At 45.5% G+C, this 16,136-nt stretch overlaps 1 protein-coding gene across 1 annotated transcript; it reads right to left on the bottom strand.

Annotated features, from left to right (window-relative positions):
- Positions 1–28: 28 nt before the first annotated feature.
- Positions 29–13,115, bottom strand: SCNN1D (sodium channel epithelial 1 subunit delta). Its single transcript, XM_078379070.1, has 9 exons — positions 12,784–13,115; positions 12,121–12,346; positions 9,850–10,043; positions 5,232–5,335; positions 3,956–4,119; positions 3,372–3,470; positions 2,326–2,443; positions 1,924–2,002; positions 29–131 (listed from the first exon to the last, which is right to left on the bottom strand). The coding sequence occupies exons 1-9, from the start codon at positions 13,113–13,115 to the stop codon at positions 29–31; spliced, it is 1,419 nt and encodes a 472-aa protein (XP_078235196.1).
- Between the last annotated feature and the right edge of the window lie 3,021 nt (positions 13,116–16,136).

The following is a 16,136-nucleotide window of genomic DNA, read 5'->3' as shown; positions in this document are numbered from 1 at the left end:
TTGCACACTGTAGGGTTTTTAGTCTGAGTCAAAACCAGAGAAAGCCCCGACTCACGGTGTACTCTGGAGATTCGTCCCAGGACTGATAGTCAAGCTTCTCGAAGTAAACATTGACCATGGCGAGGTCTTCTCTGGAAGAGAGGAAAACAGGTGGAAAGGTGAGCCAAAACTCATCACAGTTTGCCTTCTCCCTCTTAAGCATTTTGGTCTACTGAGGAATCCATTGGTGGGGCTGTTGATTCCAACGCCTCTCGTGGATGCTGGAAAAACGTGGAAGTATGAGACGCTATAAATTGCATGGTTTTTGGCTCCCTCTCGTGGCCAGTTCTGGCAAGCACACCCAGGAAATATAAACGGGCATTTCTGGGTGGGTGGGGGAGGATTCATTTTGTATTTTCAGCCCGTGGATAAGTTAATCAGTGGATACTGATCCCGTGGAAAAGGGGTCCTGCTGTCTGTATTTTTCAGCTGTGTGCCTTTCAATATTTAAAAACTACACCTTTGAACCTCCTTTTTCCAGCCTCGATTTTTATTCTAAACTACACAAAGACAATTCTTACTGGGTGTTTTGATTTTGATGCTACAGATAGATGTAACCCAGTGTGCTGTAATGAATAGAAAAAAGGAGAGGAAAAAAAAATCCCCCCTCCCAAACGGTATTGTGACTCACCTGTTGCTACTTTTGTTATAATTGTTCTGAGCTTGCAATGCTCTATGGATCCAATCCTGAAATATGGAGGAGATCACATGAATTCCAGAGATGTAGAAAGTATTATAAGAATATCCTAAAATAAGGTCCTGTGGTTCTGTTTGCATTGGCTCTCAGATCTTCTGAATAGAAAGGGAGTCTGCCCTCAATGATAGACTCTAGCTAGCGCAGCCAAGGGGGGATAATGGGATCTGTAGTTCAGCAAGATTCAGAAGACCACCGGTGTATCTCTCCAGCCTGACACGGTTCTAGGTTCGTCAACTTCAAGCTGTTCTAGGGCCATTTCTGGGAAACCCCATTTGGAGATGTTGAATCCCCCCAGCTAGAACGTCAAACTGCAATGCTCATGTTGAATGAAGAGTTCTCAGAGAAGTCAGTTTTAAAAAGCAACTTTTCCAAGCTTTGGGGTCACATCCATCCTGTTCCTTTGCTCCGAAACGCTTCCTTTCCCATTTTGCCACACACACGTGGTTCTGTCTACACTTCCTTCGACAACTCCTGTGAGTTTTGTAGAGTGTGAGTATGGGGATTTTTGTAGATCAGTAACAAAATCTTACTTTACCTTAGATTTGGTCGATGGCCATTTGGCGTACCCGGCTGAAAGTGTGTATCGGGATTCCCTGCCAGGAAACAAACCAACAGGACGATGAGTTGTGAATTCTGCACTTAAAATCCAGCACACACCTAGTCATATGGTCAGTATGCTTCAAAGGAAATGGTTTTAATTCCATTGGCCTTGCCTAGGAATCTGCCACTTGCCACCTCTTCTTCTTTGCCCCAAGAAAAGGTGGAATTTTCTTTCTCTTAAACCATTTTTTCTTCAAGCACTTGACATGTTTAAGGTACACGTGTATGTCTGTCTGTGTGTGTATGTCTCATTTTTGTGCAAGACTGGAGAAAAACAGGATCTGTGGGGATGGGAGAGGAAGTTACTGACATTGGCCAGTCAGTGCTGTGCATTGCTGGTTTCTACAGCAAGCCAGTGGAACTCAGTCCAGCATGTCAGGCTGTCTCTGTGATGAAACTGGAGAGGCACAGTTCTATAGTAGCCTGGACCTTAATAGCTATGTATTTGCTTGGAGGACATGTAATTTGGCATGTGATGAAGAAAGGAGAGATATATTCAATGGGCCAGTCAAGAAACACAGGTCTCAAAATCGAACTAGGATCAACTTGCACCCCATTCAAACGATGGAGATATTTTTCCTACTCACTTGCATAGTTTGGGGCACTCATCGAAACAGATGTGTTTGTGGTGGGCAAGCTGTTTGTACAGTTGGTAGAAGCAATGACCTGGAGGTAAAGAAAAGAACACGGTCAATAGGAGGCAGATGTTACGGGGGGGGGAGTCCCTGAAAATGTTTGTTCAGCTGACATTAGTGGAGACTGGGGGCTCTGACAGGGTGTCCAGTCCATTGCAGCTGATCTTCATTGCAGCCGAATTCACTCATTCAGATGGGCTCCTTTAAAGTTCAGAGTAAAACCAGGAGAGGGTTTACTGCCCCCAACAACATTGGCATCACCAGACTCTACGGGCAAACACCTATCATTCCAAAGTTTATCAAGACACCCAGATTAAATGGACGTGTACATCTGTCACTCTGTCTTCCACTTACCCCAGGCAGGATGCTTGTTATAATTGCAGTATTCAGCCCCAGAAGGCAATGGGTAGTAGAAATATCCACAGTGGCACTTTTCAATCATCTGGTGCTGGAAACAGGAATGCAAACACGCCTGCAGAGGTGGAAATGGGATAGGGAGAGAACCAAAGAGGACATCCAGTGAGTTTTCATTGACTCGGTGGACCCCATCTCACCTTAAGGGCCAACTAATAGGTGTAGGGTTTTCAGATTTTGCAGACTACTCTATAATTCCCTGGACGCATGCGTGGGGGCTTTAATTTAAAAAACTCAAAATCCTGACACATGTTTTCAAGTTTTTAAGCTAACGAACCCAGGCCCCAGCAGCCATTTTCATCCTGTGAAGAAGATAGGGGAAATGGGTAGATTGGGTTCAGCTCTGTGTGAGCTGCAAGGGCTTACAGGTGTGGTAGTCTCTGCCTACCAAAAAAAAATCTGTCTGAGCCATAATCTTTTGCAGCTCCCACAAAACTGAGCTCCCACCCATCCATTTCTCCTGTCCTCTGTCACAGGTCCAAAATCACAACCAGAGGTGGAATTCATAGAATCATAGAAAAGTGAAGTTGGAAGGGGCCTTACAAGGCCATCCAGTCCAACCCCCTGCTTGATGCAGGAATACAATCAAAGCGTATCTGCCAGGTGATGATCCAAGTTTTTCTTGAATGCCTCCAGGGTTGGAACACTCCCCAACTCCCTTGGTAACTGGTTCCACTGTTGTACTGCTCCAGCAGTATTCATTAGCTTCATTAGCTTAAGTACATGAAAATATTTGTCGGGATTTTAATGGCTTGAGAAATTCCTGCAGACTTCTGGGGCAGTAATCCACAGATTCAGGCAATCTCGTGCTACCAACTAGCAGGATGGAAGGAAGAGAGCTTCATGAGGGTGAATTTCACACCCCAAGCAGAATTAACCAGCCAGACCTTTGTCCATGAGTCCGGGGGGTTGTGAATATCAAATATAGGAGCAGGCCAGCATAAAAATGTGAACAATGCAAAGCTTCCCTTCTGTGTCAAGTATACCTGCGTTGTATATTTGCTCTTGTAGATGAGTGGGACGCTCACGTCCTTTCCTTCCTCCGTACAATATCCATAATTTCCACCTAAGCGATTCACTTCATCCTATGGATTAAAAGAGATCAACAATGTATTTGCTGCAGTATTGTATGAGGCAAAGCCCAAATTAGAAAAACCTGCATGCAAAAATATGTACGTGAGCAGAAACTGGCCCAGTGCCTAAAATCCTGTATTAAGAAAGGAAAAAAATAGGAATATTCAAACAGTTGTAATAATGAAAATAAGGCCTCCCTGTTTTCCATTTCTGATTAGGAAAAAACTGCTTGTCCTTCTCCTACGCTAAGAGAAACGGATTTGAAAAATACCCATGGAAATGAGTGCAGAGATTTCCGAATTTTGGGAAAGTGATCAGCCGACCAAACAGATTGAATGAAAATAAGAGCATTTCTCACCCACGCCATCCCTGGAAACTCAGAAGCAGCATTTCAAAAAAACCCAAAAGGTTTTAAGAATTCAGCCCAAAAGGTAAGTAGATAGAAACAAAACAACATTGGGGCTGTATATTTGGAATTTCAGGACGTAATGCCTACCTGTTTGATTCCGATGGTGCTCTCGACCCCTGGTTGGATATCAAACCCTTCGTGTTCCAAGAAGGGTGATTGATTGTGGTTATGAATCATCACCTTCACGCCGGCCACAGTGGACAAGAGAGGGATGTGGTCTTTCTGCTCCACTTTCAAGATCAGCGACAGACCTGGGGTTGGAGGGTAGAGAACGGAAATCCATTTCAACGTTGGAATCCGAGGACAAACGGGAAGCAAGATCATTGTTAAGACCCCCCCCTTCCTGCACAATGCCTTGAGCGATGACTCGTAGGGCTTCCCAACCTTGGGAGGCTTCTGGGAGTTCTAGTCCAAGAACATCTGGGAGGACCCCAAGGTTGGGAATTGCTGCTCACTTAAGGGAGACCCTAGAACTGGAAGATCATCTTAAATCAAAGTAGGTTGCTTTCATCCTGCATCTTGCAACTGTGAACGTCACGCCTGGTTTCAGTTTTGGAAAGCTCTCCTTTTGCCTGGAGAAGAACTACCGAGTGATCCTGTTGGGGGGACTGGACGGTGTTTCCCTTCCTCTTATATATGTTATTACAATGCACTGCCAGCCTCCAGATGTTCAGGTCTGGGTCCTTCTCTCAACTCCCATCTAGAAAATTCTGGGTCTCCTGCCAGCTTGTAAATTTATCACCTTGGTTTCAGTTGTTGTTTCTTTTAAAGCAGTGTTACTATAGTTGTGAGATTCCCTTGCTACAAAAAAAAACAAACCCACAGTACGCTTTCCACTTCTTTTATATCTCTTCTTTAAAAAGTCTCTTTCTCGCATTTTGATTTCCTGCTGGCTGTTTCCCTTTGTAGCTGCCTGGAAGATTGAAATTTCTCTTTTATAGTGTGTGTGCCTCTTCCTTTTCCCGGCGTCTTTTATTTTATGGCGCCTTTTCAGAATTCTCTCTCTTTTTTAAAAAATGGGGTCTCCCGGGGTTGTGAAAAGCACCGCACAAAAAAGCATTATACTGTGTTGTGGTTGTCGCAGGGCTTCTAAAAGCAAAAAAACCCCTAAGTGTGTGTGGTTCTGAGCCACTGCGCACTGAGGTATGTTAGAACGCCAGCAATATTGAAATAATAATAATAATAATATATAATAGAAATACACCAGCCTTCTCCTATAACCCAGGGAAAAGTTGTTTCTGAAAGAGGGGGTGAACCTCAGAAAGAAATAAGGTTCATAATTAAGGAACTATTATAGAAATGGTTGGTTCTGACGCTATTCATGCAACTTGTTCATTTCCTCCATTTACGCGTCCGGCCGTACCGTAAGGAATCCCGGGCTTGGAAGCTCTCCAGAATTCATCTGTGCCGTTCTTGTTATAAGTGTAACAGCTCCCGTAGATGGGGTGGTGGAAATGCTCAGAATCACTGAGAACGGAAAGGGAAGAAAAAGATCAGGAGAGGTTGAAATGAAATATAAACATTTTTGATTGACGTGTCCTCATAATATAATATATATTATAGAACGGTGGGGTTGGAAGGGACCCGACGGATCGTGAGGTCCAGCCCTTGTCAAGGAGGCCCAGTGGGGGATTTGAACTCCCAACCTCTGGCTCCAAAGACCTAAACCACTGAGTTATCCAGCACTTTGTTCCTAATACAAGATTATGCCATTCACACTGCCCTGCCTGCATCTACATATATTATTGATGATAGAACAATAGGAAGAATGCTATGGTTGTTTTATATTCATTGTATTATGTCCTTACACTGTTCGTTTTCGATTGGACATTGTGAAGCACTTCTTTCGGTCTTCTCTCTTTACAGTTCCTTTTTCTATGCACCTCTTAAGTGCATTTATAGTGTGTGTTTTTGCGTGACAACGTGGGTGGGAGAGAGGAGGCTCCTTTGAAGCAGAGCCCTGGAAAAGTTACTTTTCTGAAGGTTCACTCCAAGCCAGAGTAGCTGCAAAAAGTGAGAGAACCGCATGAGAGCTGCAGAAATGAAATAGATTCGAGGAGTGGCTGATGGGGATACAAGGCAGGGTCTTGACGGTGGCAGCTCCCAGGATGTGGAATGCTTTCCCTCAGGAGATCAGGCTGTCCTTTTCCCACCAAAAGCTGAAAACCCATCTTTTCAGGCCGGTTTTAGATAATCACAATGGAGTCCCTGATTGCCTTTTTAAAGTTAAGCTCATTTTTCATGTTTACTTGCTTTTAATTATTCAATTGCATTATAATCAGCATACGTTTAATTTTTTTTTCCTCTTTAACTTCTGATGTTTTTAATTCTATTCTTTTTAATATTCTGAGCTGCCTGGGGGCTCCTCTGATTTGGAGAAAGGCAGCCTATAAATGAAACAAATGAAATCAACAAATCTGCAAAAATTTGAAATACTCCCCGAGTAGCATGCAGTTTTGTATTCCGGTTGCAATTCACTGTCTTCTGGGAGTCAATTTTTTAAACTGCTATTTTATTTTATTTTTACGTAGTCATGGAAATGACGGGAACAAACTCTACTAATCAAAAGGACCTTGTCTGCCCATATTTAAAGATCTTAGTTCTATATTACATAAGGTGTCCGTCCATGGATCTTGTAAAATTGCTTTTATGACTCACGCCGTTTCGATTCAGAAGCAGAACCAACAAACGAACCGATCGTGACACTCCACCCATGGAGGTTTCTTAGAAATTCCAGGAGTTTGAAAAAAAAAAAAGTACTCCGCATTCGTCCTGATAACGTTTAAGCAAATGTTTGCTCGTATAATTTTATCAGTCGGACGGGTGTCTAATGTTTATCTCCTCACCTTCTAGTTTCCAAAGTGCTTCCAGCAGAGGTTGGCATGTCCCACCTTGGCTAGACCAAAAGAACATCCAGTACAAATGTGGCCACACCATGTTCTCTACGAGCAAGATAAGGTTGGGTACGGAAAGGTGGCAGAGAGCCACACGAGAGGGCTGAGATTCAGAGTCGCCCACTGTGATGTACGGCGACCAAGCTTTGTCAGAGCGCTGGCACCAGGGGAAGGAACTTTGGAGGGAAGCTAGAAGTCTTCTAGGTGGTGTAGATATCGGTAAGATAAACCGATCATCGTTGGTTTGCTCTATCAAACAATAATAGACTCATAAGAATCATAGAACGATTGGGTTCGAAGGGGCCTTGAAGACCACCAAATCCAACCCCCCCCCGCTCAAGTCAGGAATCCAAATCAAAGCAGATCTGATGGGTGGGTGGTCCCATTTTCTCTTGAATGTAGTGCTCACCACCTCCCCCTGAGGTCATGGGTTCCGATGTCGTACTACTCTAACAGTTAAGAAGTTTTTCCTGATATTCACCCTAAATCTGGCTTCCTTTAACTTGAGCCCATTGTGAAGTGTCCTGCGCTCTGGGATGATAGAGAACAGATCCTGGCTCCTCTCTGTAGGACAACCTTTCATGTATTTGAAAAGTGCTATAATATGTCCCCTTAGTCTTTACTAAGCTAAAATTGGCTAAACCTGCCCAGGTTTTTCCGTATTTCCTCTTGGGGCTTGGTTTCCAGGCCCCTGTGATCCTCCTTGTTGCCCTTCTCTGAACTTGCTCCAGTTTGTTGGCATTCCTTTAAAAATGTGGTAACCAGAACAGTTACACGTTTCAAAAGGCCCCTTTCCACCACTAAAGCAAACCTTTGTGACTTTTTTTTAAATAGGAAAATCTAGGGTCCCGGGGGTTTCCAGCTGCAAAATGTCCCTTACTCCGACCATCCCTTTTCGGTGTGCAAATCAAGGCCCCAGGTCTATGAAAACAGTGGCAATCAAAACTGTTGACCTCAGAACGTAGGGCTGATGATGGCAAGGGGCTGAATGAGAAAAAGTTAGAAAGGGGGGGATCAGGAGACAGAGGGAATCCGATCCAACCGCTGTCAATGGTTCATGTCTCACGCCCAGGATGCAGAAGGAAGAAAATGTTGAATTTAGGAAATCAGCTTGGCTGGCGCTTCTGGGTCATTTTTGGCTGAAGAAATACCAGTTGCGGGGAATTTTAATTCCTCAGACTTCCCTCTTCCTAGCTCTTACACTCTTCTCTTGTTTCTTTGGATTGCAGTCAGATCCTCTACAAGGACCAAACTCCAGGTGAAGGGCCAAGAGAGGCCGTTTGACCAGGTTCAGGGCAGGCTTGTTCCGGTTTTATCAGATTGTTCTGAGCCGACCGAAAGGCATCTCGCGAGCCGGCAAGGACCGGGTGCCAAAGGGAATGGCATCGACCGGTTCTTAACCTCAGGAGACACCGGGAGCAGGTGGAGCCTTTTCTCTTCTCTGTCCTCAAATTATCCCAAGAGAAGCGGGAGAAAAGGGCCCACACCCACAGAAAACTAGCTGTGCACCTGAGACGTTGCAGAGGTAAATAGGTGGGGTGTGCCCAGAGGCTAGGGTGAGCCCAAATGATCAGGAAAAGCTTGGAAAAGTTGCCTCGAAAAGATCATTTGGAAGTCACTCAATTAGAAAGGGAGAGGTTAAGAAACCTGCCTTTTATTTCTGTTTCTTTTCTAATCTTTTCCCCTCTGGGTTACTGATAAGCCCAGCCATGTAGATAAAGAAATAAAGAACAAACTGCAAAGAGTCCCCACCACCACCACCACCACACACACAGATAGAGAGAGAGAGATTTGGTGGCTGTCTGTTGTAAATATGGAGGCAAAGGGAAATATTTGTTGGCATTGATTTTTGTCTCTGTAGAAATACTTCCCGTGTGCAGTATCAGAATTAATCACAAGGGGGAGCTGGAGAGTATATCGCTCTATTATTTTAGCAGGTTCATACCGTGCCCGATGAATTTAATAAAGCGCAAGAAGCTGCTTGTAAAACCAGAGCGACATTAACACCAACTTCGCTTTTTGACAGAGTGAGTCATGGTCAAGAGATCTTTCCAAATGTAATGTTCTGAGCTCTGCTGTGGATTCTCATGCATGATATAATCAAGATGTCCTACTCTTCTGCAATGTCTTAGAAAGATATAGATTCTCCCTGATAAATTCTCCAAAGTAGAGATAAAGAGGGGAAAGCAAGCATAGCAAAGGACTGGGAAGTTACAGTAAACTATAGTTGCAATGCAAGCCTGGAATGATAGCTAAGGATTCTTCCAGGGGATCAAAAGCAGGGAGAAATGGAGTGACAGATGGTGGGACTCCCATGCCTTGAGGGTTTTCTATGTTTCAAGCTCTCAGAGGCCAAAGAAGGAGAGACAAGAACAGACAGTGGTGCTTGAATCTTAATCTACTTCTGAGGGTTTGAAGAATATGAGCATGTGTGCTTGAAACCCATCCCTTAAGGCAGTGGTCCCCAACCTTGGGCTTCCAGATGTTCTTGGACTTCAGCTCCCAGAAATCCTGGGCAGCAGGGGTGGTGGTGAAGGCTTCTGGGAGTTGTAGTCCAAGAACATCTGGAGGCCCAAGGTTGGGGACCACTGCCTTAAGGAACAGAAAGCTAATTGGTCCTCCAGCTCTTGAAATTCTGGTAGGGGTGGATCATCTCTTTGCATCATACCCATGAGAACTAGAAACTTGGCTTTCATTTTGATTCAGTCCAGGCGCCCAGATTTGTTCAGAGGGACCTTCAGAAAGGTGGTCCACACAGCCATGCCTTCTGTTTTGACAGGTAAACGACCTAGAACGGTGGTTCCCAACCTTGGGTCAAACTCCCAGAGGCCTTCATCATGAACTGTGCTGGTCAGGATTTCTGGGAGTTGTAGTCCAAGAACATCTGGGCACCCAAGGCTGGGAGCCACTGACCTCCACCATGGGGGATTCCTTTCGGGATCTGTTGGATCCACCCTCCTAGAATCTATGGGATCTGGGAGTTTGAAGCCTCCTCAAAAACTTTTTGAAGCTCTAGAATCTACCCACCCACTCTTACTTTCCACTCATACACACGGCACCCCACGGGGGGGCAGCTAAATCTGTTACCTGGCTCGGCAGGCTTCTCCGTCGTACTGGCAGGCATAAACCAGGTGGCTAATGCCCTTCTCGTTGTCCGGAATGTCAAAAATGGATGGGACTTGGGACATGATGTTCATGTAGTGGAAACGGTACCACTCTCGAACGGCGTGCACGCCGGAGGAGAAGACCATGTTGTAGCAGTTGCCACCTGTTTCATTACACTGGAGGAAGAGGGACATTAGTGTGAGAAATGAGAGGAAAATGCCCATTGGAATGTAGGAATCAAAACATTGGCCTGCCTACTTTAGTACTGCCTGCTCTGACCGGCAGCAGTGGTTGTCCATGCTTCCAGCCAGAGTTCTATCCTAGCCCAAGCCAGAATTCTATCCCGGGTATATTCTGGACAGCAGAAGCTGGTGATGGCTTCTGCTTACTAGTCTGTCTCTTACTGGGAACTCTCCAAGGTGCTGAAAGCTATGCCCCAAAGACAATGGTTCCTAACCTTGTGTCCCCAGGTGTTCTTGAACTACAACTCCCAGAAGCCTTCAAAACTAGTGGTGCTCGCTGGGATTCCTGGGAGTCATTGTCCAAGAACATCTGGAGGGACCTAAGTTTGCGAACCATCAGCCAAAGGAATTGGCCCCTGAGACAGCTCTTTCTAAGTTCAGATTAACTCCATGAGCTAGGCCCCCAATAAGAGAGAAGACTGTGTTGATTACTCTGAAAGATTACGAGCTTGTGAAGGAAGAGGTGCAAACTCGAATTCAGCACCACAGACATCTTGAAATGCCCTTAGACTCAGAGTCCGGACACAGGAGGCCTTCTGACAGCCATCAACTTTCTCCCCCTTTTGAATCTTTGAATTCTCTGGATGTTTCTGCCTCATTGAGAAGATTTAGGAGGGTTCCAATCTCTCCCGCTTTCCCAAACAGCACTGGCCAGAAGGTTCATTTGCATTACAGTCGCTTTTGTGTGAAAATGGCCGAGAGGAAGAGATTAACATCTCCTGCATGGAGATGCAGGATTTTGTGGCATGCATGCCGGTTCTCCACCCCTGTAGGTGCTTTGAAACCCGATTGTCAAAAAAACAGGGAAAAGGGTACAGGTGGTTAATGCAATATCCTGTCAATACAGAACTGGGATTTTAAAAGGGAAGTTTGACATGGCATTGATGCTCTATGTGGGACCCCTTCGAAACTCTGGGGGCACGTTCTTCTCTTCCCCCGAATGGCTCTTAATGGCCAACTGGATGGCCTGTGCTTAATAATAGTCCATTTCTTAAAACCACAACACAGGAGCAGAGTTGACCCAGGCAGCATCGGGTGAGGCTGGATTTAACCTGGAACAGCAGTTACGCAACAAAATGAGTCATACTTGGAAAGCCTTGGCTCTTCTTTTCTTTCTTTCTTTTTAAAGATTGGGACTGCGGAGTTGAGGGAATGCCAGTGAAAGTTTTCTCTGAGTCAGATCCACCCGCAGAACCTCCCTCCTCGAAAAAGCGAGGAAAGGTCAAAAATCCAAAAGGCGTCTGTCCGGGGAGCCCAGGATCTTTAAAAGCCATCTTCTGTAAACCTGGCACCCTCCAGGCGGACTGAGGGCATCTGCTGTCATCCACAGTCCCTTTGCACAACACCTGTGTTGTCTGGGGGGCAATGGGATTTGTAGTCCCTCTCACACAAGAGGGGGCCTGGAGGATGCAAAACGTGTCACTTCAATGTTAATGGCTGAAATCCTCGCAAGTCGCACTAGAAGAGGCTCGTTGAGTCAGTGGGGCTTGGGTGAGTTCAACTCCTCTGTAAGTTCCATTGATTCAAATAGGCCTACTCTAGTTGTAACTGAATGGGCTAAAGTAAGTCACAATCGGAGGAAGTCCATGGAATGGAGGGGACTCAGGGAGGAGTTGACTCACCGAATCCCCACTGACTCAATGGGCTTACTCTAGGGCAACTTTCTACACTAAGGGACAGGATTTCAGCCATTATAAGCTCATTTAAGAAGCTCACACCGTGCCCAGTCCCTCAACATTTGCCAAGGTCCCAGCCAATCAGGGAACCAATCCTTTCTCCAGATGGGGTCTATTTCATTATCCCCTCCCGGGTTTTCCATTTTTCTCACTGATGCTCAACATTTTGTGACTGCCAGGCAAGCCCTGTCATCATGAAACAATAGCTTTTGGCTTTTGTTAATGCTTCCTACTAGCTTTGCCCCTCTCCATCTGAGTTTGATGGAACTTCTCAAGAACAAAGGAACAGCCGCGACAATCAAAAGACCAGCCACCAAGGTCCCTGTTTATCTTACCAGTCGGAAGCCTACTTTTCCATCCATTCTCAACAGGGCAATGTTACGGTCCAGATGGAAGCTGGAGCCATCGACCTTGGCTCCTGTCTGGTTTGACCAGTTCTCCACATGGATACTTTCATTGTCTTCCAGTTCTTTCTCCGGGATGGTGAAGCCATATATATTGTATACTGATTCCCTTGCCAGATTGTCCAGCTGGGCCATATTTTTTGCAACTGCGTCAACCCTGCAGAGAGGAAACCAACAGTAAAGGGTTCTATGTGTATGTTCTGTTTGTATCAGAATTCGGGAACTGAAATGGAAGAAAAAAAGGCAGCGAAGACTTTTTGATTCAGGCACGTTATCAGCAGCTGAAGGGTGGGCAAGGATGGGACCTTTAAATGCTGTTGATCTTTGGAGGTATCGGCACATAGGAAAAACCTGATTGGCTGTGATCACACGTACAACAAATCAAGGAAGAAGGAGGTGAAGGTTTTAATCTGAACTTTACAGGAGCTATCCAATGTGCTGAACCCTATTCAGCACCTCGGGTAGCACCTGCAAAGTTCAGATTAAAATACGGAATGTACTCTCAAAAATCAGGAGTCACTAACTACCCCATTAGCTGCCCTTCCAGCTTGCCAGGAAGCCTGTCCCATTCCACCCACCAGGTTAGGAATTTACCTGTAGGGATTAAGACTGCAGACCGTGATAGCCGGGAACATTTTAGGCTCAGAGTGAACCGCGAGGGACATGACGACCGGGTACTCCCAGTACTGGTTGAAGATGAGGGCAAACTGCCAGTACAACATGGCGAAGCTGGCGAGGAAGAGGAGAGCCCAGAAGGCCGTCTTCATCTTGTTGCGGCTCGAGCACACCAGGCGGATGGTGCCATGTATGGTGGTGTTGAGGCAGAAGAATTCGAAAAGGTCCTTGAAGGAGCTATAGAATTCAATCAGGGCTGCGTCTTCCTCCTTCGTTTCTGGTTCCTTCTCTTTATTGGTGCGGTTCTCCATTCTCAAAACCTGGAACACATTTTGTAAATTTTAGGCTAGCGGGGGATAATTTTGCAGCATATGTTCACTCTTAATAAGGGTGTGTCCTTGCGTAGCATCCTCATTATCTAGCCACCTTGCCTTTTCTGGATCTAGCCACCTTGCCTTTTCATCCTTTCCTTTCTTTCCCTTTATTGTGAGATCCCTGATTGGCCATGAAGTGCAAGGCTAAATTCAGATCCCTGATTGGCCAGGTAATGCTGGTTTATGCTCAGAACCCTGATTGGCCATGTCATGCTGGTTTATGCTCAAATCCCTGATTGTCCAGGTAATGCTGGCCTATGTCCTTCCTAGAACTTCAGGGATTTGTTTGGACTAAAACTCTCATAATCCCCAAACTTTCATCCACAGCAACTTATTCTTTCTCTTTAGAAAGTCAGCATCTTATCCACTAGGGTGCTGGAGATGGACATCTCACATGCTGCAAGAGAAGGAAATATTGGAGCAGGATGTTCTGCTTACGGCGAGGGGGGAGTCCTTAAATTTCCATGACACACAACCGAGACCAAAACTCGAGATGTGGTGAAGCTGGATCTGAATGACTGGCCCCTTATCATCCCTTATCTTTACAACATGTTGCTATTCTTAAATGCCTTGCTTACAATACCCTTCCTCCTCTACCAGGATGCTGGCCTGTCATCATCAGATGGAATGAGTGATAACATCTGATTCACAATGTCCCACTTCCTTGAGTATCTCACATTTCCAAAATTTCAGCAGCACCTTTGAATCACAGCTGGGACTCAGCAACAGACACGCACCGGGCCCCGGTTGCAAAACCTGACACTAGATAAAGGCTTTCCAGCACTTAATGGGTTAATTGGTTGGTGTTCTGGATGTTTTTGTCGGGCATATGAGAGCCCAGAGATTGTGGGGCAGTGGAGGTCATTTTGGGACTACAATTCCCATTCTCCCTGAGCTAGCATGAGCAGGAGATTCTGGGGTGGTGTAACCCAAATTGAATTCCTACAAATACATACACACAGACACACACACAAAATTTGTGGGATAAGGGTTTAGTGCTGGATAGCTCAGCAACTTAGACAGAGGCTGGGAGTTTGAATCTCCACAGTGCCTCCTTGACAGGGGCTGGACTGGATGATCTATAGGGTCCCTTCCAGCTTTGCTGTTCTAGGATTATTATTATATTATTAAGATCATTTCTTGCATGCAGCAAACCAAGGAAAGAATGTATGGGAGGGGGATATGGACATTTTACAGAGAAGACTTGAGTTTCAAAGATTCAGTGTTAGGAGTTGCTGACCCCTAATGGTTGCATCGGAATAATGCCAAACACTCAACTGTTCCTTGCATGGGGTTCAGCAAAGGTTTCCAAACCAAAGAGAGGCAGGAAAAAAATTCCAGAAGACAGTGCAATGTTCACCCTCCCCCCCCTCTTAATTTGACTCTTTTTTTTGCTACTTCTTCAGATAAAGTAGATTTTAATTCACTTTTTGTGAAGAGGACCATTATTTTTGATTTTTTAAAAAAAAAACTGTTATTTTTTGTTTGCGTGAAGTCTTTACAGTTTGTTTTATTTTATTTGTACGGGTTTCGCAAAAGTTGGAAACTTCTGTCCCTTGCTGAGAAGTTTGGGGAACACTTTGGAAAGGTTTGCTGGTGGAGGTGGCCCACGATATTTTTCCGACTGAGGCCAGACATCGAAATAGCCTCCTGCCCACCCCCTGTTCAATGGTCTGGGTGCTCAATGCCAATCATGGCGCTGAGCAAATACATATTTGCTACCCGAGGAAGAAAAGATTACATACACCCCTTTCCTTTCCTGGCAGTAAAGCAACACATGAAATAACTCCCAAGAGGCAGCTGCTTCACTCTCCTGAATGATAGAGCCGGCCCTGCATGCGTTTTCTTACTCAGTTTCTTCTAATCTCTGTTTCCTTTTAACACACGGGAGAAAAATAGTTTTCAAAAAAGCAAACCCAGATGTTTCTAGATATCATAATTCTGGGAAGAACCCGAACATTCCTCTCTCTCCTTCCTCATGGTCCGAGGTTCTAACAGAGCTCCTTTTTTTTGGACTACATGTCCCAGCATGCCGAAACCGGCATGGCTCTTGGCTGGGGGATTCTGGGATTTGCAGTTCAGAAGGAAATGTTTCCAAAAACTCTGAAGACAGCAGAAGAAAACTGGCTTTCCTTCGACCAGAGAAAAAGGCATCTTTGTTTTTGAAAACGGTTTTGAAACCAGGAAGGGAAAAAGAGAACCTGGGGGGGGGGGAATCTCACTTCTGGGTCTCTCTTCTCCACAAATTTAAAGCTTTTTAAAATTTGTTTGGGTTGTGGTGCTGAAGGAGAGCTTTGTGGATACTCTGGACTGCCAGAAAGAGAAAGAACTGGGTCCCGGATCAAATCAAGCCTGAAAACTCTCCAGAGGCAGAAATGTCGAAACTGAGACCGTCCGGTTTTGGGCCCACCCTGAGAAGCCAGGATTCCCTGGAAAAGACAATAAGGTTGGGAAAAGTGGACGGCAGCAGGAAAGGAGGAAGACCCAATAGGAGATGGATTTACTCCCTAAAGGAAACCACAGGCTTGACTCTACAAGAACTGAGCAGGGCAGCCGAGGACAGGGAATTTTGGAGGTTGCTCATCCATGAGTCAGAGGTGACTTGATAACATAATAACGACAATAAGCTTTTTAAGTCCCCCCCCTTCCCCACGAACAATTCTGTCCATTCAGCTGTGGATTCAGGTCCAGCCCAGAATGTGTAGAGTCAGAGATCTGACACAGCTAAGTTGCAGAATCCTGGACGGTGAGATTGCTTTCTGAGTCAAGGCCAGCCTCCAGCTGAAGCATTGCAACGTGTGCTCCAAGAGTGCTCCAGCCCATGTACGGATCGACTGGTCGGACGTACTCACAAACCCCAGCCGCCGTCTGCATGGACCAGGTTGATCGCCTCTTTGCACAGCTTCAGAAAGCAGCTTCTGTAGCCTTCCAAAGCCTAGGAAGTCACTCAAAAGTAAC

This window comes from Pogona vitticeps, chromosome 7, assembly GCF_051106095.1.
Source record: "Pogona vitticeps strain Pit_001003342236 chromosome 7, PviZW2.1, whole genome shotgun sequence".
Taxonomy (NCBI): Eukaryota; Metazoa; Chordata; class Lepidosauria; order Squamata; family Agamidae; genus Pogona; species Pogona vitticeps.
This window is presented reverse-complemented; position numbering and strand designations above follow the sequence as displayed.